The sequence below is a fragment of the Mycteria americana genome, chromosome 10, assembly GCF_035582795.1.
Source record: "Mycteria americana isolate JAX WOST 10 ecotype Jacksonville Zoo and Gardens chromosome 10, USCA_MyAme_1.0, whole genome shotgun sequence".
Classification (NCBI taxonomy): Eukaryota; Metazoa; Chordata; class Aves; order Ciconiiformes; family Ciconiidae; genus Mycteria; species Mycteria americana.
In genome coordinates this window covers 17,722,927-17,743,942 of record NC_134374.1, presented here as the reverse complement: position 1 = coordinate 17,743,942, position 21,016 = coordinate 17,722,927, and the positions used below count along the sequence as shown (strand labels likewise).

General features: G+C 42.9%; 1 protein-coding gene across 7 annotated transcripts in view; it reads right to left on the bottom strand.

Moving 5' to 3' along the window:
- Nucleotides 1-20,408, bottom strand: part of LOC142414931 (integrator complex subunit 6-like) — a 44,014-nt gene extending 23,606 nt beyond the window's left edge. For all 7 annotated transcript variants that reach the window (XR_012777250.1, XR_012777251.1, XM_075512715.1 and 4 more), the window contains exons 1-2: nt 20,143-20,408; nt 19,979-20,056 (exon numbers count right to left, since the gene is read on the bottom strand). Coding sequence is in view for 5 of the 7 variants with exons in the window: in XM_075512715.1 (XP_075368830.1) it covers nt 19,979-20,056; nt 20,143-20,253 (189 nt within the window). In the remaining 2 variants the exon portion in view is untranslated. The remainder of the gene's footprint in view (nt 1-19,978; nt 20,057-20,142) is intronic.
- Between the last annotated feature and the right edge of the window lie 608 nt (nt 20,409-21,016).

Here is a 21,016-nt window from a genome sequence, read left to right as displayed (position 1 = left end):
AACAAAGATACAAGCAGCATAATATTGCTGCTTCTTCTGACACACACCCATCCCCCTTTCATTCTTTCCTCCATAAATCACGGCTGGAAGAAAGGATGCATTCGCAACGTGTACTAATGCAGGAGTTAAAAATCTAACAGTGACAGTTAAAAAGAAGAAAGATAAAGAAGTAATAGTAACTGCCATCTTTGCTCCCTAGTCGCATCCTCCCCTTCCCACAATTTTCCCAAGTAGGAAGCAAGCAAGCATATCAATTTAGTAGAAGGAATATTAAAAAAAAAAAAAAAACCACCAAAAAAACCCCACCAATGTAATCAACTATTTTTAATATTACATGACTCTGGCTCAACTTTTCCATTTTTTTTGTACTTCCTGCCACCCCAGCCCACCAGGCTCAGTTCATGCCTTTTAATGTACTATCAAGCACCCTCTGTTACTTCTGCATTACAGACCCCCTGCCTTTCTCCTACCTTGGTATTTCAACTCTTCGCTGTATAAGAAACTGTCTGGATGGCTAGGTCCAGAGAGTTGTGGTGAATGGAATTAAATACAGTTGGTGGCCGGTCACAAGTGGTGTTCCCCAGGGCTCAGTATTGGGGCCAGTTCTGTTTAATGTCTTTATCAATGATCTGCACGAGGGGATCAAACACACCCTCAGTAAGTTTGCAGACAACACCAAGTTGTGCGGGTGTGTTGATCTGCTGGAGGGTAGGAAGGCTCTACAGAGCCTTCCTACCTGGACAGGCTGGATCAATGGGCCGAGGCCAACTGTATGAGGTTCAACAAGGCCAAGTGCTGGGTCCTGCACTTGGGTCACAACCACCCCATGCAACACTACAGGCTTGGGGAAGAGTGGCTGGAAAGCTGCCCGGGAGAAAAGGACCTGGGGGTGTTGGTCAACAGCTGGCTGAATATGAGCTAGCAGTGTGCCCAGGTGGCCAAGAAGGCCAATAGCATCCTGGCTTGTGTCAGAAATAGTGTGGCCAGCAGGAGTAGGGAAGTGATCGTGCCCCTGTACTCGGCACTGGTGAGGCCGCACCTCGAATACTGTGTTCAGTTTTGGGACCCTCACTACAAAAGAGACATTGAGGGGCTGGAGTGTGTCCAGAGAAGGGCAACGAAGCTGGTGAAGGGTCTGGAGCACAAGTCTGATGAGGAGCGGCTGAGGGAACTGGGGTTGTTTAGCCTTGAGAAAAGGAGGCTCAGGGGAGACCTTATCGCTCTCTACAACTACCTGAAAGGAGGTTGTAGAGAGGTGGGGTCGGTCTCTTCTCCCAAGTAACAAGTGATAGGGCAAGAGGAAATGGCCTCAAGTTGCACCAGGGGAGGTTTAGATTGGGTATAAGGAAAAATTTCTTCACCGAAAGGGTTATCAAGCATTGGAACCGGCTGCCCAGGGAAGTGGTTGAGTCACCATCCCTGGAGGTGTTTAAAAGACGTGTAGATGTGGGGCTTAGGGACGTGGTTTAGTGGTAGACTTGGCAGTGCCAGGTTAACGGTTGGACTTGACGATCTTAAAGGTCTTTTCCAACCTAAACGATTCTATGATTCTATACCTGCCAGCCCTCTAACTACACTCTTCTGCCCTTACTTCCTAACATAAAACTTTCTATGGAGTAGTTGCAAACACTCCATGTAACACAGAATCAAATCACTGTTTAGAGAGTCTCAGTATCACAGTTTGAAATCTTGGAGGTCATGAAAAAAAGTTTATTGCTGACAAAGCCTGCAGAACATTCAAAGGAACAGCAAAAAGTGATGAGGATGGATCAGTCCCACCAAGCACTCTGGATCCTATGGTAAGCAGGGCTAACACACATCAGCATCAGTTGATTCACATATCCTTCTCTTAAAAGTGGTATGCTGCAGAGTTCGGAAGCTATTTTAGAAAACACTAGCTCACAGGGAATCAGTGCAGGATTTAAGCTGCCTCAACTAAACCAAGCAAAGCTTGAAAAACCCAGATATTCACACAATTATCAGCCTTGCTATCACATCTGACTCTCCAAACCATTCTTGCAATAAGCAAGCAGTTATTCACCCAGGCTCACTATCATCTGGTACCAGAGACATTCCCGTGCTCCACAAAGAATCCTAGTTACACAGACATGGAGAATCATTTCAGACAGTCTGACTTTTGCTGGGACAACCTCTGAGCAGATTCTCTCCTCCCCAGTGCACTGGGCTCAGCAGCAATCACCTGCTGACTATGCCATGCTGTGCAAGAACCTGAAAGGGCAGGATTTTCCTGTACTTTTTAAACAGCTATATCCCGCTGCCAATCTCTAGTACACACTGTGGGCTGCATAGATGGTTATAGGATTGACAAGTTTACAGCCATAAACGAATACAAGAATGGAGTAGAAAGGAAGGACATGAGATGATCAATGTCTCTGCTGAGTTCTCAGGCCTAAGCTAGGAGGGCTTCTTTTCAGAATGAGGAAGATTTAAGGAGATTCAACAAAAACAGTTTTTGGTCAAGTTTAGCTCCCTGAACAAGTTCTTCAAGCTTTAGATTAGTGCAAAGGAGAAGGAGAAAACTCTGCAATCGGGCAAAGAAAGAACAGACTTTCAGCAGGACTGGCACAGCTTTATCATCAAACTGCACTTGAAGCTCAAAGGAACAGTGTAGTTCCATCAGCTGGGTAATTCTCAATACACCACCATCAACACCCCCTCACAACCGCAGCTTAACAAAATGCAGCATCTCATCAGCTGAGCTATGGCAACTCCCCACACATGCTCTCAGCCCAAAGCAAGAATAAAGTACAAGCACAGGGTCATTGATTGCTTTGGAGTAAAAGTGATTTAGTTAATGATTTTTTTTTTTTTCAAAGTAAAAGAACACCAAATCGCAACAAGATGATTTGCGTTATCCTTAAAAAAAGCTTGCCTTAAAACAATTTAAAGTGAACAATTACAAAAATCTTTTTGTACGAATTCTACGAACCCTTAGATGCAGGTGAAACTGCTTCATTTTGTCTAGTAAAAACACCTATCAGATCAGTCCAGCTTCTTGGGAATAGCCAGGCTGTAGTTCAAAAAGTGTTTTCCAGCAAAGACTGCTGTTGCAAAAGCACATGGGGGGAATAAAACATTGACGAAGGAAACACTACTCCTAGCCTACACTGTTGATTTGAACTCTAATAAATTCAAGAGTATTTCTTTGTAAAAGAAACAGTAAGAATCTTCACTGATATTTGGAGATTCTGCTATTTTCCTTTTCTGAAAACATTTGCTTGCCTTCTAGCTCCTACTGTGTTTGATCTAGCTGCAGTGTGGTCAACTGCCTGCAAAATATGCTGCCATTTTTTCCGTGCATAACCAAGTAAGCTGAAGGTACAAGGAGCAGCTGATCACCACTGGTTTGTCTTCAAAGAAAATTATTTTTCTTCTTACAGCCTCTCACAGGATCTTTAAAGATAAAGCTGAGGAGAGCTGTACTTTTTAAATAAACAGAGTAATACTGAAGAACTTCTCATTAAGTGAACACGGGCAGCAAATGCAAGATTTCCTAATTCCATACCCAGTTTTAAGGAAAGGTCTGATTAGCTAGTGTACTACATTCTCTAGCTTATCCTTGAACAAGCCTTTTGAATCAAAACCACCAAAATTAATGACAAGAAGGTCTACTTCTGTAAAATGTTTTCTCCAGAAAGACTCTAGCCAATGTATATAATTAAACATGTATTTCAGGGACAGAAAACAAAGCCTCAAAGAACTCTGTATAGTATCCTTTCCATACATACGGTAGGATCATTCTTAGGGCAAACTCAAGAGAGTCAAGTATGTAATATGGAGCATACGCATAATGAGTGCAACAAAGCACTTTAAAGTGATTAAATAATAATCCTTCCTAAATTCAAAATACTGCCACTAATGCTGCTTAGAAAAAAGCACTGCTTTTATGCAGCACTACTTCCATTTGCCAGCAGAAACACTAATGACCAAAAAAAACCCCCACCAACCAAAAAAACAACCCAAATCCCACAACCTTAGAGCACCAAACACAAACATATTCTACAAAAACTATGTATCCTCTACAGGTCAGTAATTATGAAGTCAGAACTAAACATTAATTATTTTAGTTGTTTATGAACCAATTCTAACATTGTGAGTAATTTCTCATCATCTTCAATATTACATTCCTACTTAGTCATTTTTATGCCCAGAATTTATTAATAGCAATCTGAGCAGTCTTTGTCTTGCCACTATGTTACTAGCTTCTCCTTTGATAATTTATATGAACAAATAATTTCAGCCTGCATACACATACTAAAAGACTTTCAAAGATAGCTGGGGAAAAAAAACAAGTACTATAAGCAAAAATCTCATCCTGTTTGCTTATGCCAAGAACAGGCAAAAATGCAGTGTCATTTAGCCTTCTGTGTTGATAACTGCAAGCTTTGGATACCATCCTATGAAACCCTGAGATTTGGAAGCAGCATACCACCTTCCAGCTCCTGGCTTCAGCCTTTGCAAGCAAATCATACTGAAAAAATAACATACTGAAAAAGTAACATTTTTTTCTGGTGACTTAGTTTTCAGACAAATCCACGCACTGCTCTATTTCACCATACAGCTATAGAAGCATTTCAGCTGCTTCAAGAAGCAGGTAAGGTCAAAATTGCTTTTTGCAGCAGCAGATAGGCCCAGATTATCTAGAATTCAGACAAACATCAAGGTGAAAAACCTAGTGAAGAAGAGAAGGTTTTATTTACCCCAACCAGAACCAGGACGAACTGAACATCAGAAGGAATAGAGTTGAGCAGCAAAAGAAAGTCTCATTCAGAATCAGTAGCTTAAAAAGACCTTCAAGACATCGGAGAAACAACAGAAGTAGATCTCTGTTGCGAGAGGCAGGAAAGAACATCTTAAAAATGCTTTAGTAGGGGCAAAAAAAAAGAAAGCCACTACCTTTATCACGCAAGAGAGCGCAATATCAAAGTACAAGTAAAACATTACCAAGTTTCGAGTATGTGTAACACACGTGTTGTAATCTTAGCTACACTAGCTTAACTGTCATATTTACTGGTTTTATTGTAGTCTGGTTGTTAGTTCATTTTTGGTTTGGGTTTTTTTTGTGTGTGTTTTGTTTGGTTGGGTTTTTTGGGGTTTGGTTTGGGTTTTTTTAACAATATAACATTTTTGGGCAGCATGGTTGTTTCCAACTATTTCTCAGCACATTTTGGTCAGCCTACAGGGGCAGACCCAGAGGTTGGGCATTAGAGCACAAGAATTCCAGGTCCAAAGCAGTCTCTCCCGATATCACCAGCTCCATGAAATCCAGGGAGCTGGTGCTTTTGAGGCTGCAAGTCTTCATCTTTAGTGTTTCTACAGACAATGGCAAAAGACAGAACTGTAGAGTTTATTGTTCACTGGATTGCTTTCAGATCTGATTCAAAAATTGTAACATTACTAAAAATAATCTTCCAAGTAAGAAGACAATTTGCAACCTAGCATGCCAATCACAACAGTCTGTGTTAAAGTACTCAATATTTATTTAAACATACAGATTTTTAGAGCTCTGCTAATGTTTCCCTAGAAAGAAGAATTGGATTTTAGATATTACAACTTGTTTAAAGTATTTACTTTCTCAATAATTCAAGCTATTATTAAATGCACCCATCTTACAAAAACAGAAACTAGTTCCGGATAACATGCCTGTGGCATGCTAGGTTGTCAGTGACATCCACTTGGAAAAAGTAAGGTAAGAAAAAAATCCAGCTGTTGAAATCTGAAACCACTCCTGCTATGGAACAAGTATTGTGGGAAGACAGTGAAACCAGCAGAGCATTTTGCCTTCCAAATCATCAGAATGGTTAATGTTTAAGTTACCTTTCTGTTCACTGGTAACTGTACACATGATCATCACTCAAACCTGTTCATGTCTGTGTGGGAATGGAGCAGATGTTTCTTTTGGACCCCCTATAGTGCCAGAGGCTGCTTCTCAAACACCAAAATATCTTCACCTCTTTGTAATCGCTTGAACACAGCCCTAGCCCCAGCATTGCTCAGTGGGTTCTGCAGCAGGGAATACCCTCCTATGTAATCTAGAGTTTCCCTGCCCCAGCTTCGGCAACTTTGGAATAGGAATTCTAGCAAACACAAGGACTATCTTGGTCATCCCAGTTTTGCTATGACAAAACTTTGCAAAGGGGGAGAGGAGGAGAGGTCCTGGTACCATGTGTCTCCCTGCCCCATGAAGGACAGGGTAATGCTGCTTGTTGGTACAAAACAGCCAATGTCCACACTACCCCCACCTTTTTTTATTTGATGTTCAGAGATCTACTAGTTAGAAATAGTGCACAGCAAAAGAAAGGCGCCGACGATGCTATAAACATTGTGTACATTTTTATTCAACATTTAAAAGTCCTAAAATAATTCATCATCACACAACCTATATCACCTATTAATTTCATCCTCACAAATGTTTGTCTGCATTGTGCAAATGGGGCAGAAGGAATAGCTCTAACAGACACTTACAGACATTGACTGCCCTCCAAATACTTTTGCATGCCATTTTTGAGGCAACAGAGCTCACAGGTTCTGGCTGTACCTTGGCTGCAGAATACTCTTCTCTCATTTCAGTACCTGTACTCTCTAGTTTCTTTTATGCAACATACCAGTCCTGTCACTGCACAATATCAAACAGCCCTTAGCAAAGAAACTCACAAGATCAATTCTTTTTTGTTCTTGGCACAGGACAGCATCACAACACCCACCTCTTAGATAGGAGATTAGCATACCTCCAGCACAGAATGATACTGGCACGCAGGCCTGAAATCAGCTTATGATCTGGGTAGTGCTGAACGCAATGAGCCAGCTTGGATCCAAGCTGTACTGTCCTGGATTTGGAGGACTAGTGAGTGCTGGTGGAAGTACAGCAGCAGATCTTACTGGTCTGATGCAAAGTTCATGGGAAGAGGAGGAAGGCTTGATGGGACCAAGCCAGCTGTGTGCAATTGCTATCACTGTGTTAGGTGCTCCAGCACACAGTAAATCATTTATATTACTAGTTTTATTCCCTACTCTTCCAGTCTCCCCTTGCCTTAGACAAAGGTTTGAAACACACCTGCTACCCTATCCTTTGCTGCAATAAAGTGAGATTCTAGGGCAAGGATAGATGAAAAGACAAACACCCCTTGGTTAACAAGCCAGGGGAGCCTATCTTTAGCTTTTCACATGGAAATCTGGTTTTGCAAAGCAGAACAGGGAACAGAGTTTCAGGGTAAAACTTAGAGATGACCCTACTGCAGGCACAAGGGAAAAGCCCTGGTCACTCAAGCAGGCGTACGCTGCTGTTTACTATGAGACCAGCCTAACAAAAAAAAAAAACCAAAACACACACCTCTTCAGTTCTCATTTGAGGAGTATTTTAACAGATAGTAAATTCACAGGTTTAAACTACTTCCTCAATAAGCCCACAGAGCATTCAAGTACAGTGAAGAGTCTACAAGAGCACCTGTCACTTGGTCCTCCCTACATTAGAGCTAGCAAGCAACAGGTTAGCATTTTAATGCTAAAGAACTGTGAATAGCAGGCGAATTGTTTCTTCCTGTCAAGTTATTTCTGCTGATTTTGTAGGACACTCAAACTGAAAGCTAGTGGTCAAGTGCTGCTTTAAATCCAGAGTGGACTTTTTTAAAATGTTATTTTTTTAAAACACTTGCTCAAGTCTCAGTCAAACAAAAATAGTCACTGAAGTTTAACATAGGTAAAATGTCTCTGAGAGAAGAGACGCATAAACTGCTTTAATACATCTTTAGAAAAAAATACATCTTTAGGAAAAAAAAAAAGACACTGGAGTAGACAATTCCTTTAATCCCACACAGCTGAGACATTTTGACACCAGATTTTTATCAGAAAGCTGTCACTTTGCTTGTCCTCCATCTCCCTCCATTTCCAGGCACCACAATTCTTCCTTTTTCTCCAGCTCTGGGACAGACTTTGATAGCAAACACAGAGTCTCTCCTCCCCTCACTCAAATTATTTTTTCCTACACAACCGGAGACAGCTTTAGTGCAAGGAAGAACATGTCACGCTGGCTACCTTTAGGCCAGCAAGCAGCGCAGCATAAACAAGGCAGTTGTTTCTAAGATGACAGCCACACTGCTGCATTTCAGGCATTCTACTTCAGAATAGCTGTCCTGTAGTATATTCCTGTGGACTCGTCACTCAGTGGCTGGGGTGCATCTTCTAGTTTTACTTCATCTGAAAGCAATCCAGTTCTTACACTCAAGGCAGGTCTGCAATGTGAACTTGAGGTGTGCAGGAGATCCCCTTAGTTGCACATTTCTAAGCTGAACTCTCCTGTAAGTGAGCCAATCAAAGACTAATTCATTTGTAAAATAGACTGGACCAGCTTGTTTTCTAAAGCATATATTAGTGAATGTGAACGTGAACAAGATCAGAACTGCATTCTAGTGCGATACAGAACTGTTATTGACAGGCAGGCAATTACATAGAAAAAAAGTATTTCTCCATGATATAAAAAAAAATTAAAAAATCACACACCTTAGGAAACCAGCTCAGTCAAAATACACCATGCGGTTCACTGTCCTTTTAAGATTACTTCAACATTAAACAAGACACAGAAATGCTTTTCCATCAAGAAGAATTCAAGGCGTATATGTAAGAACAACCCATATTAATCTTTAAGCATAATATCCATGGAAAACACTAGCAGAGAGACTCTTTAAGCTCCAGTTACAAAACAAGTACTGGGGCCTTCTGTTAATATTGGCATTTATAGAAAAGCAGTACCTTCACCTGTTAGAAATGTCAAACAGATACTCAAAGCTGAAACTATGCTTGGAATCAAGTGATAATAATAATCAATGCCAAGCAAAAACAAAAAAAAAAAGCCTACACTACCTTTTTATTTATTACCTGCTGCTCCTGCTTTAATCCGTCTCTGGATTTAGCTTTTTGGTCAACATTATTTCACGTGTTTTGACAGCTACGCTCACCGCACTTTTTGCTGCACAAGGATGAAAGGACTACACATGAAGAAAGGAAAGTATAAATACCAAAGAGATCATGGTATCACCCTGTTCCAAAAAGCATTCTTTTTTAAATAAAAGAACATTATCCAGTTAAAAAAGCAGTATTTCTGAGAAACACTTGACAAGCTAGAATGTTTCAGTACAGAGTTGAACCAGAACAAGCTACATTTCACACAATAGCTTAATGGAAAGGGAACACAGATGTAATCATACAATTTGCAGCTCTAGTACAGTAAGAAAAACAAGAGGCTACATGCTTCTGTTCAGCAGCATAGCAGTCATTTTAGAAATACCATTATAGGTGCATCTAAAACAAACACTGTAGAGAGGGCAACAGTTGGAACACGGAGGTTTCAAACAAAAATCTGCATTTACCTATAGTGCCCGTTGCTCTTCCAGACTATCAAACACACTTTCAATGCCAGTCAGCCCCCAGCTCTGTCCTCCTGGCCCCTTCCTACTCCCAGCATGGCTGGAAAAGTCACAAGGAATAAAGGCAATAGCTAATAGGTTACAGTGTGTGCTATCAGCACAAGGGATTCTTCATGGCACATTTTTGGGAATCGAGTAGAAGAGAATTACTGACGATCCTCTAGCTTTACAGCCCAGAGCTGAGACGACACAGCATGATCCACACTCATTTTGAAAACTATCACATTCCTCCCCTCTCCTTGCAAAAGCACATCACAGAACTACTGCAGCATGCCAAAGTGCTACATGTACTGTAAGTTTACTTTGAGTCTCAAGAAGGAAACAAATCTAGAGGAGGTCTTCTAATCAACAAATCTCTTCCATTCACATCTGAAATGCTATCCAAGGCACTGCTGGGGAAAAAAAAAAAATAAAAGATGGACTTGAGATAACAATTAAATTCATATACTCACTGAAGGAACACAAATTGAGAAACCTCAACTAACTAGTCCAGCAAACAATGTCAGCTCCACCTTCAAGTCTGATACAGCAAAAAAATATGTTGGTGGAGTTAGTAGTAGCACTGTTATGGCCAGTTTTTTATTTTAGAGGAGAGTAAGTCACAGCTTTCCTCTAGAGTCGTGCAATTCAAAAGCAACTATCTCAGCTTCAGCTCTTTTGATAACTGGAGGCACTCACTGCCTCGCTCTTCCTTGCAGCACCCTGCACACTTCTTCACATACTGTCCCACTGAGGATCTGGCTGGCCTGAGACTATGCCCACGTGAGTCACCAGGGCTTGCAGGCTGCCTGCCTCGCAGCGGGAGACCAGGCCCTGTTCCCAGCCCAGGGCGCCCACCACATCCCCAGCTTGCAAGCGGGTGCACCACCAGGACGCCTGGCAGCAGCTAAAGGCACCAAGTGTTCTGGATCAACAGATGCAGATTTTCCCACAAAGCAGAGTTTAACCACCACCCCCCACTCCCCTCTTAACAACCTACCAGCTCTACTGCTAACATGCTATGAAGACCAATACTAATGCATTATTCTCACTTACAAGCAGAGCATAGCAACACCAGCTTAACCATACTGTAGATCTTTGTTTTCAGTCAAATTAGTCGTTCAACAACATCCATCTTATGAAGATCTGTATTTTTTTTTTTAAATACTGTTTTACACTTTTAAGAGTTTAGAAGCATCTCTGAAAAAAAGCGGCCAAATTATCAATCATCTTCATCTTTAAAAAGCAAAATTAAGGAGTTCTGAAGCATTCATTTTATAGCCTAGAATAACATTTAACACATCTAGTGCTGCTTTTCCTGGAGAGTTTGCATAGGAGCCTGAGCAAAGCATCACAGCAACTGGGTAAAATGTGGGACTGGCCCTTTAGTTAGAAAATAACAAGGGGAAAAAAAATGCTATTTAAAATAAAACAAGGCTCTAGTTTACTTATCTGGTAATAAGCAGTTCAAGTTTCAGAGACACTTGTAAATGCCAGGTCTTACACCAAAGAAACTTTGTCTTTGAAATACTCTGCAGAGTGAATATACAGATCAATACAAGTCTATGGGCAACCGCAGATTCTGATCTGCGCAATAATCAAGTCTCATTACAAGAATGTACTTTTTCCTTGGCACTTTACTAAAACCTTAACCCTAGAACATGCTGCTTACAGCTGAAGTTGACTACTACACAACTACTTTCTGACTATTCTAAAATTAGCAAGAAAAATGCAAAGCAAAAGATTCCTTTAAATTACTACCTGCTATACTTTTGGGGGGGGATAGAAGCACAAGAGTTACATATTAAGTGGTACACTAAGAATAAAGTTTAAGGAAGAAAGAGTTCCAAGACTCTAAATCTACAAGAGTGAATTATTTAAATAACAATCTGCATTTAAAATTCAGAACAGCAGCAACTGCTCTTTCCATTGATTTTTTTGTAGCCTACATTATTAAATAAAATCAGGGATACAGGCATTCAAAATATAGAAAGGGAAGAAGAGAACTGCTGGAGACATCCAGAATATTCTCACAGGGCCCTTGGACTCGCACTGCTCTCCCCTACAAAAGCACTGATCTCCAGAAGACAAGTCACACACTACAGAAATTACTTTTTCCCATTCAATTCCAACTGTCTGAAGTATGAAGACACTATAGGAGACAGCGCTAAGTTTTGTCTTTTCTTGCTCACAATAAGCTCAGAACATAATTCTTGCACTATTGCTGCAAATCATAGTTCTTTCTGGCAAGTTTTTTTGAAAAATATGCAAGGGTGAGAACATTGTAGAAGTGTCTGCAACATTAATTACCTTTTTCCATTGTTACAGCATGAGACAATCAGCATTTAACACCATATAGTTTTTCACAAAGTTTAAAAAAGAATAAATGCTGATTTTCAAGATACCACAGAAGTATTTTGTGCATATTTTTAGCTATACCACAAAGCCAGGTTACAAGGCCTAGGCCTTCTTCTGTAAATACCAACAAAAAAGAAATATTTTTAAAAACCCCACATGTGAAACTCAAATACTAACAGCACAAAAGGGGAGGAGGCAGCCAATAAACATTACACATGGCAGGAACCACCAACTTCACCAAGCACCTTCCTTCTTACAGAAGATCTCACTACAGAAATACAACTAGGGAGATCCAACTCAACTGTTTGATTCCACATTTTAAGCTTCTATTTTTAAAATAAAAGCGACCTTTGCACCGAGGATGAGTTAAGCCTCTTAGTGCAAACATATCTACTTTTGTCTAGTTTATCCTGTAGTCTTAAGGGCTTACATCTTTGAACTTGTCCAAGATCAAATAAAGAACCAAATAAAAAGATGAAAAAATAAATTGCTACAGTGGCTATGAACAACAGATGTTGGTTTCCATTCAAGGCCTCTGGCATCTCATCAATAGTATGAAGCAGAAACACACTTAAGATCAAAAAGCAAGCTTTTAGTTTGCAGATTCCTGTAGAAACAGAAGCAGTTAAAGTATTTTAAGAATTAACCTAGCAACACAGACTCTCCCTTCCTGTGAAGGCAGGTAGCAGGTGAAAGCACAAGTTCAAGTACTTAACTAACTTCAGAAACTAATGATAAAAATGACAGCCAAGCAGAGTTTGGTCCATCATATCTACCAAGAAGTTAATTTCTGAACTGCCCTTCCATTTAAAATCAATTCCTTTCAAAAACGTAATCACCTTCTTGCATGGACTTGAATTTTACAAGAGACCTCAATTTCAGAATGCACCAAACTATTTCTTTTAGAAGAATGAATCACTGATTATTACTGGGGTTTTGGGGTTTTTTTTTAAAGGGAAAGGTACATTACTATGCACAAAATTCCTTAGTATAGTGCTTTCTCCTTGTCACACCAGTTCCTGCAAAAGGATGCTCACTACAACTCACAAACAAAAAGGCAGGCTCACTCAGGACAGGGAGAAAGAAGGAAGACTAGCATGCTTATGCATGTTTAAAAGCATTTTAACATGCTTTACACTACCCGGTATGTTGTCTCTCAAGAAAGGGAATGTGCTTTTTAAAGGATGCTCTCTATTGGAACCCATTTAGTACCTTTATAAGCTAAAAGGAGCTATAATATTTTATTGCATGCTTGCTACAGGGATGCCAACTGATAATTCCAAAGTTTTTAGTAAAATAGATTTTTAGATTATTTTTTTTTTTTAGATTGAGACACGCACTGCAGCATATAAAATACAAAACTACCACTTGCACTAACAAGAACCTTTTAACTGTCTTTGGCCTTACTTGCCCAACTCCAAAATAGATGCTTAATAAAAAAAAAGGACCTTTTTAGACGAAGACACACAGAGCACATATCCTTCATTCAAAGACTTAAGTGATAAGGCAGTTAAATAGAAAGCAGCAGGTAAAAACTGTTTGGTGGGGGATTCTCAAACAGCATTAAGTGGATTTTGTTTTGTCCTCAAAAAGAACTAGACAATCAGGATTTGCATGAGTGCTCCTTAAACAATTAAGTGACTTCTGTTCCTTTTCTTAAATTCATTGTGTTTAACAGAAGAAGAGCAATAGTTGGCTTTAACCTGCCAGTCATTTATGCTGAAAGTCAGCCTTCAGAAAATATACAAATTCCATGACAAAACCGAAACCAAGCACAGTGGAAGATGTATTGCAAGACTGGCGGAGAGGTGTGCTTAGTACTTCACAGGCACTGGAAGATGTTAGTGTTCAGAAATAAAAATATTGCTATGACTGACTCAAAATGCCTATGATGGTAAAATAGGAATGGCTGCCTCCACTAAAAAAATACAGAACGTAGTCTCCTGAATTAGTTATCAAGAACAGAAACTGTGTATCCTACCTACATTTCATCCAGTTCTTCAGTACTATATTCTGCATGGGGTTTTTTATCCTTCCAGTAATGCTTGGCTAGTAGGTTCACTAAGTTCGTACATTATTTACAGCATATCTGGAGAGAAAGATAGGCCTCTCCCATTTACCTCAGTTTTCTTTCCCTTTTGCATCTCTCCGATATCAGCTTCCCTCCTGCCCCTGCAGCTGCTATCTGCCTTGCACCAAACAATTCTGCCTGCATACCTCACTACCAACTTGTAAACCTCCAACCGTATTTCCAGCTGTTCATACATCCTTTTCCACTGCACAGTCAGACCACAAAGTATTTGCATTTGCCAGAAACCAGACCTTTCTCATGTAAAACTAATGGTTTTCAGTGTCTCAAGATTCCTGTAAAAGCCTAATCAATTTAAGATTATTCTGTGGATTTGCTACAGGTTAGCTTACTAGGTATTCCTCTGGTTTTCTTGACAAAAGTTAAAACACAAACAAATGCATTTCCCATCACTTCAGGTGGCTTTCCTGAAGATCTCTGCCTCAAACCCAACAGGTTTCACAGCTGGGTTTCTCTTCTCCCTACAGCTCAGGGTCAGGAGCTCTGATTTCATTTCTTCCAGAAACAGACAAATAGATCTGACATCTCTGTTTTGCAGCACAGCCTATTCATTTGCCACCTCCCTTTGCAGAGTCAGTGGTAATTGGTTACATTCTACACCAGCACAGCTTCTATGTGAAAGCAGAATTAAAAAACACAGGCAAAAGCTTTTGTGCCACTAAAAAAAAAAAAAAAAAAAAAAAAAAAAGAAATAGCATAGCAAAGTTAGTCTCCCTGAGTCTGACCTTATGAACTCCCCGTTTTGAAGCACTATTTTAGTACCATAAATGAACAGGTTATTTACATATAATAAGTACTCTTTGATAGAATGCTTAAAAGCCTTCTACAAATTCCTATTCCAGCCTCTAAGGTATCCCAATCCAACACCAAAATCAAAGGTCATCAACCTCAACCTCTTACGAGAATTTCAGGGAAACAAAAGAGGTTGCTCAGAGTCCATCACAAAGAGCTGCTTCCGCAAGAGAGTTCTTTAGCACCGAAACTTATGTTCAGACTGGCAGGGAACAGCAATGGAACTAGAAGGCATCCTATCTATCAATTCCAGTTTGCATTTCTCAAACAGTATAGTGTTTCACATACATCGTATTAAGGATTTTGAGCTACTTCTCAGACAGCTACATACATGTTTCTGCACTCATATTCAGGGAGCCTATTTGTATAGTGCAGTCACAACTGACTCTTGAATTCAGTATAGCGGATAACAGAAACAGAGCAACGTACATATAATTTCAGACTGGGCAGAGTAAACATAACTTCAGTTCTCTCAGTCCTCTGACTTTTGACCAGATCATTTATGAAGGTCATACTAGAGAGTCTCACAAGGACATGAAACAAAAGCCATATTTCTGTGACCCTATCATAAATAATATTCCTCAAGCACTGAGGAAAGGCCATATCACTGCCAGCAGCCAGCTATCAGTCACAAGGGAACAGGGCAGTCCAGTTAATCAATAACTTCACATTAAGACCACCATTGGCTTTTTTGTCTGGGCCTGAACTAGCCATTTGCAGCACAAATCCACAAGCAGTCCACAAACTGCAGGACATGAGGTTTAACAAAACTCAAGAATGGAGGAAAAAAAAACCAACCCAAAGAGCTAAACCTTGCTTTCCTTTTCAAAAACTCTTTTTAGGCAGAGGTTTTCTTATGAGCTCCATTTACAGAGAAATCTAGGTAGATCTTGCTGAAACCTCCCTCCCTCCCTCTTTTCTGCATCACTGGAAAACAGGAAAAGCTTGGGGGAAGGAGGCAGGTGAGAAGACTCTTCCCTTCTCCCCATACTTTTACTCTAGCACCACTACTTCAGGAAAAAGCAAATAAAATGGCTTAAGATTCTGTCCATTTGTACCACGGCATGTGCTTAGGTGTAGAGAAACACATATATTTGATAGAGGGGAAAAAAAAAAAGCAGCTGAGGATGCTAAAAGTTTATGTGACTTCAAAAAAAGCAACTGGGAAAATAAACAGAAGACCATTACTGGCATACCACCCCTCAGCATGGGTCTCTGAACCGAAAATGGTGGTAGCTCAGGGAGGTGCTCTGCAGAACTGTCGGTAACACGCTTGGCCTGTTTTCACCCTCCTCCCCAGGCATTCAGGATCAGCCACGTTTTGCAGAAAGGGATGAGAAGGGTGGGGCTGGCACACTTGTCTTGGAGGTACTGCAACACCAGGTCAAAGCACAGATGGGATGGAGCAAGCTCCAAGTTCTAACAATCCATGAATATCAAGCTTTCAAAACAAGTACATACCAGGTACCATATTCACTGAATCAGGCAATGCATTTATCTTAACTAGAAGGCCAAGAACATAAAATACTGTGCCAGACAGCAAGGCTGTTCTTAAATCCATTTTTCTCACCCAAGAGAACTGGATACACCTGGGAGCATAAATTCCCTCAATACCTAAATTTAAGCACTAGTGTTTTAATTGTAACAGACACCTGCCACATGCTACTGGATACAAAGGAGTTTTACTATAGGTATCATTAGCTTCCCAAGTGTCCCAAATACCCAAAAGCAGAATGGGCTAGCTTACTTCAAGGCTGCTAACATGCTACTAGCCTGAGACAGACTCACTTGACAGCATCCTATTACGATTTTAATCTAAAAACAGTGGAGGAAAAGCATCTTGTATACAGTATAAACATTATGTTGAACACTCACTTCATGAAATAGCATACTGTTTTTCCCTCCTAGTCCATAAAATGAGATTCTGACCCAACGTTCAACAGAATTTACAGGTATCTTTCCATTGACTTATACAGGATCACATCGTCAGACAACTGTGGGTTTATACATTTAGTAACATGCTTTTAAAATATTGAATCTTTGTCTCTTATTGGACAGCATTTTGGAAGCAAAGTAAGAGTTGTAAATGGCTGCATCATGATTACTGTCACAAATCACCATCTATACATTACGTAATGAACAGGAGCACAGCAGCTGATGAGGTTCCAGAGGCGTTCGCTGCAGGAGTGCAACTGAGATTCCTACCATCCCCATCTCACTGTCCCCGCCTTCCCAGGACAGCACCCTGCCTCTTTAGACACATGCCACTACAGTTCGTTGCAGAGCCACACTGCAAACTCAGAGACTAAATAATCCCATTTTTAAAAGTGGCACAAGCAGTGAGCTACAAGCAGTCAATTAAAAACAGGAGCAAACGGGAGAGGGGCCACGGGTCTTGCAAATAATTTCAAACTCCCTATACTGAAGACAATTCCAAAAACATCATCTTACTTGCACAGATATTAGCAAATAATTTGTGCAATAGGAGGATCCTTTCACTTAGCACAATACCACCATATGTGTGATGTTTTCTTGAGATATTCTTGTCCATCAAAAATGAACCAGCACTGTTGATTTAAAACACTTTAAGGCTACAGGTAAACAAATTCTGAAACAAAGAAAAACAATGCACTCATCTCACAGTTACCCCTGCTCCAAGCTGAAGTTCCCCTAATACCTTGACCTCCTGGGTGGTCTCAACTCCACAAGAAGATTATTTCCCTCAATTGCTTCACTGGTAACCTTAAGAACTAGCTGTGAGATTATATAATTTAATTAGTGTAAATCATGAAGAAAGCAAGAGGATAAAGCAGCCACTAACCAAAACCAGCCACTACTACACATACTTGGAAAGCAGACTTGCAAAATACATTCACTTGCCAAGTTTGCTTTCTCCTTGTCTAAATCAAGAGAGATAAAGTATCCAAGTACAGCAGCATTAGCAAGAAACTAAATTTTATTTTATTTTACAAGCATGTTTTGTAAGACATACAGAATCTGGCCTAGACCAGAAAGTTTTCCTGGCATAACTACAGTTCTTAGGAAAAACAACAGCGGGGCATGATAAATACCAGAAAAGGTCTTGAGAACACATCTTCAAACAGGGGAAGAATCATGTTGTTGCTCTAAGGCTTTCTCTGCTCAAGTAAGAGACAGTATGACAGGCTAACCACACTTAATTTATGCCATGAAGTCTTTACGTAATAGTTGAACTGGAGTTGTGATCATAATTATTATAAACATGTATTTATTGGATCCGCAGCCTGTTCCTACACAAGTTACTAAGTTTTGAAAAAAATATTTTAAGATTGTTTAAGGTTCAATTTAAAAATCAGCCTGCTAAAGGTAGAACAATAAATTTCTAAGAGACATTAGCAAGTTACAAGAACCACAATACTTCCCCCCCCCCCCCCCCCCTTGGCTATTTACTGTATGTCAAACATGATTCAATACTACAATGGGTATCACACAGTCCCATTTATTTCAACTACTGTTTACTAAAACTGGGAACACAGTCAGATGCTCATTAGTACATCAGAATGTACACAGATGCTTATTAAGCATAAGGATCTTCCTCAGCAAATCACAGTATATATGTGGTAATAACCTGTAGCATTACCACACAGACCTCCAGCAGAAGTGTCATTTTTTTATTAAGTCACCAGTATGCTTGCGATCACTGCAGTGGAAAGGTGTCTCCCTCAAACTTAAGAAAGGTCTACTTGTAAAATACTTGACACACAACTAGGAGAAAAAACCCTTAACACAAAAAAAATCTACAGTTAACACTAGCATAACAAATATTTGGGTTTTGCACCCTGCCACAAACATGGACGGGGAAAAGGATGTGTGCAGTATGCCTAAAGAAACCCTCTCCAAGGCAGACCTAGGTTTTTTGACAGACAGTAGGTTTCTGTAACTCAAGAAGGATGGTTTCAACTCACAGAAATAGGATGACTTCCGCACCCTCTTCTGAGGAAACGAAAGGTGCAATAACAAACAATACTGACTCACTAAATCACTTGTCACTTCAGAAAGCAGGCTGTACTTTTTAGCTGTGTAAATATATTGCTGATGAAAGGAGCCAAGATTCATAGCTCTTGATAATTATCGTAGCTCTTTGATAATCAATTATAAAAGAAGTGGATAGACAGCATCAGTAAGCAGTTATTTTTACAACTTCTCTTCAAGAAGTTTTAGGTGGAGGATCTAAAGAGGGTTCTCTTCTTCTCTAGGATGACCAGCAACAAGTTTTTACATAAACTTCTTCGGCCTTCATAGTATGGGTCTGAGGCCCAACAGTTGTGATAACTACTATATTAGTCATGGCAAATACGGTCCTAATCTAGGACAATTCAGGAAGATTCTAAAGCTCCCACAGCAATGATGTTTTCTGTGGCATGCTTTATTTAAACATTTTAAATTAAGTTAGACGTTTCTATCAGCAAGTTGAAGGCTACAGTTTAAGTGACACAGAGCCCGGATTTTTTTTTCCTCTTGCCATAACCTCGTAGAGCAGTCGACATGATAAATGGCACGGCCCTACCTGCCTCAATCTTGAGGAACGAGAAAAGAGGGACAAGACAAGCCAGCCAGCCTCCACATCCAGCTCACCACAACCTTCCACGGAGACGTCTACGTGAGTCGCAATTACGAGCACCTTACACAAAACCGGTGCGGGTTACAGTGCACAGACGGAGGAAGGAGGGAGGCACCTCAACACCCACATTGCCACTTCTTGCCTCGCAGAGGCGGAAAACAGCCCCTGGTGTCCCCGTCCCAGAAAGCACAGCCGCGGCGGAGGCGGCGGGGAGGGTGGCTCCGCGGCTGCCCCCCGCTGCCAGGCGGGCGTCCCGCAGGCGTGAGGAGAGCGCTGGCTCCTGCCCTAACCCCGTGCCCCCGCCGCAGCCCGGCCGGGACACGACCTCCGCTGACAGGGGGTGAAACGGCTGCGAGAGGAGCCGGGACCTGCGGCGGAGGGCTGAGGCGAGGCGCGGCCCCCGCCGGAGCCACCGCCTGACGGGAGGCGGGCGAGCAACGGCCCGGGAGGCGGAGCGCGGCCGGCCGCCCGCCTCCCTCGGCACGCCGGGGCGGTGAATCACGCTCCCGTCCGTCTCCTCCCCCCCCCTCCTCCATCTCAGCAGCGCCCTCAGCCTCTCTCCTCCATACAAAAGCAAAATGTCCGCCATCTTCACAGGCTGCTGCTGCCGCCGCCGGGCCGGAGGGGGCTGCGCCGCGCCGCCGCCACGCGAAGGGCGGCCCCGCGGCGGGGCTGGGGCGGCCGCAGGGGGCCCGGGGCGGCCGCAGGGGGGGTTATTACCTTGATGCAGTAGGGCGGCTCGTCGAAGGTAACCAGCATGTACCTGTCGCCGCGGCTGGCCGGGTCCCGGGCCCGCAGCTGTGGAGAGAGCGGAGAGAAGCGGCGTGAGCGGGCGAAGGGGGCGACCGGGGCAGCGACGGCGGCCCCCTCGGCCCCACACTCACCTTCATGAAGATCTCGACGGCGCCCTTGGCGATGTCCAGGTAGCTGGTGCCCAGATACGCCCGCTGGTTCATGGAGGCGGACGTGTCTATGAGGAAGAGGAGGATCGGCATGGTCCAGGCAGAGCCCCGGCCCGCCGGGCACCCTGCGGGGAGGAGGGGGGGGGAGCGGCTCGCTCACTCACTCCCCCGGCCGGCCGCCTGTCCGCCCCGGCTCGGCTCAGCTCCGCTCCGGCTGCGGCCGCTGCAGCTCGTTACTGAGCTGCCTGTGTTCGCCGAGACTCAACTTCTCTTCCCTGAGCTTCCACCAGCACCATGTGACCAGCGCGCACGCCATTGGCTGCCAATTATACCCACATTTGCATATTCATGAAGGAGAGGGGGAGCGGGGAGGCGGCGGGGTGACGAGGGACGCGGGAGGCGCCGTCGCCGGACCCCTCCGCGCGCGCGCGCGCCGCACCTGTCACCCCGCTCCGCCCCTCTGCGGGGGCTCCCCGCCCCTCGCCCCAGGGGCTGCCCCGCCCCGCCGCGGGGGCTCTTCGGGGAGCGAGGACGCCCGGTGGCGGCGCCGCCTCACGGCCCCCCCCTCCTCCCACCGATAACCCACACGCCCCCCCCTCCCCCCCCCCCGGTGACCCTCCCGCCGCTGCGGCCCCTTCCTGCGGCTGAGTCACCACACGCCCGGGCAGGGCGCCGAGCCGCTGCCTCACACCTGCCCGCCGCGGCCTACCCTCACCGCGGCCGGCCTCGGCGCCCGCACGGCCCACGACGGCCCCGCCGGCGCCGACGGGAGCAGGCAGGAGCTGTAGGCTGGCTCTGGGGAACGGAGCGAAGCACCTGAGCGAGTCACCCGGTGATATAATCGCTCCGTTTCTGG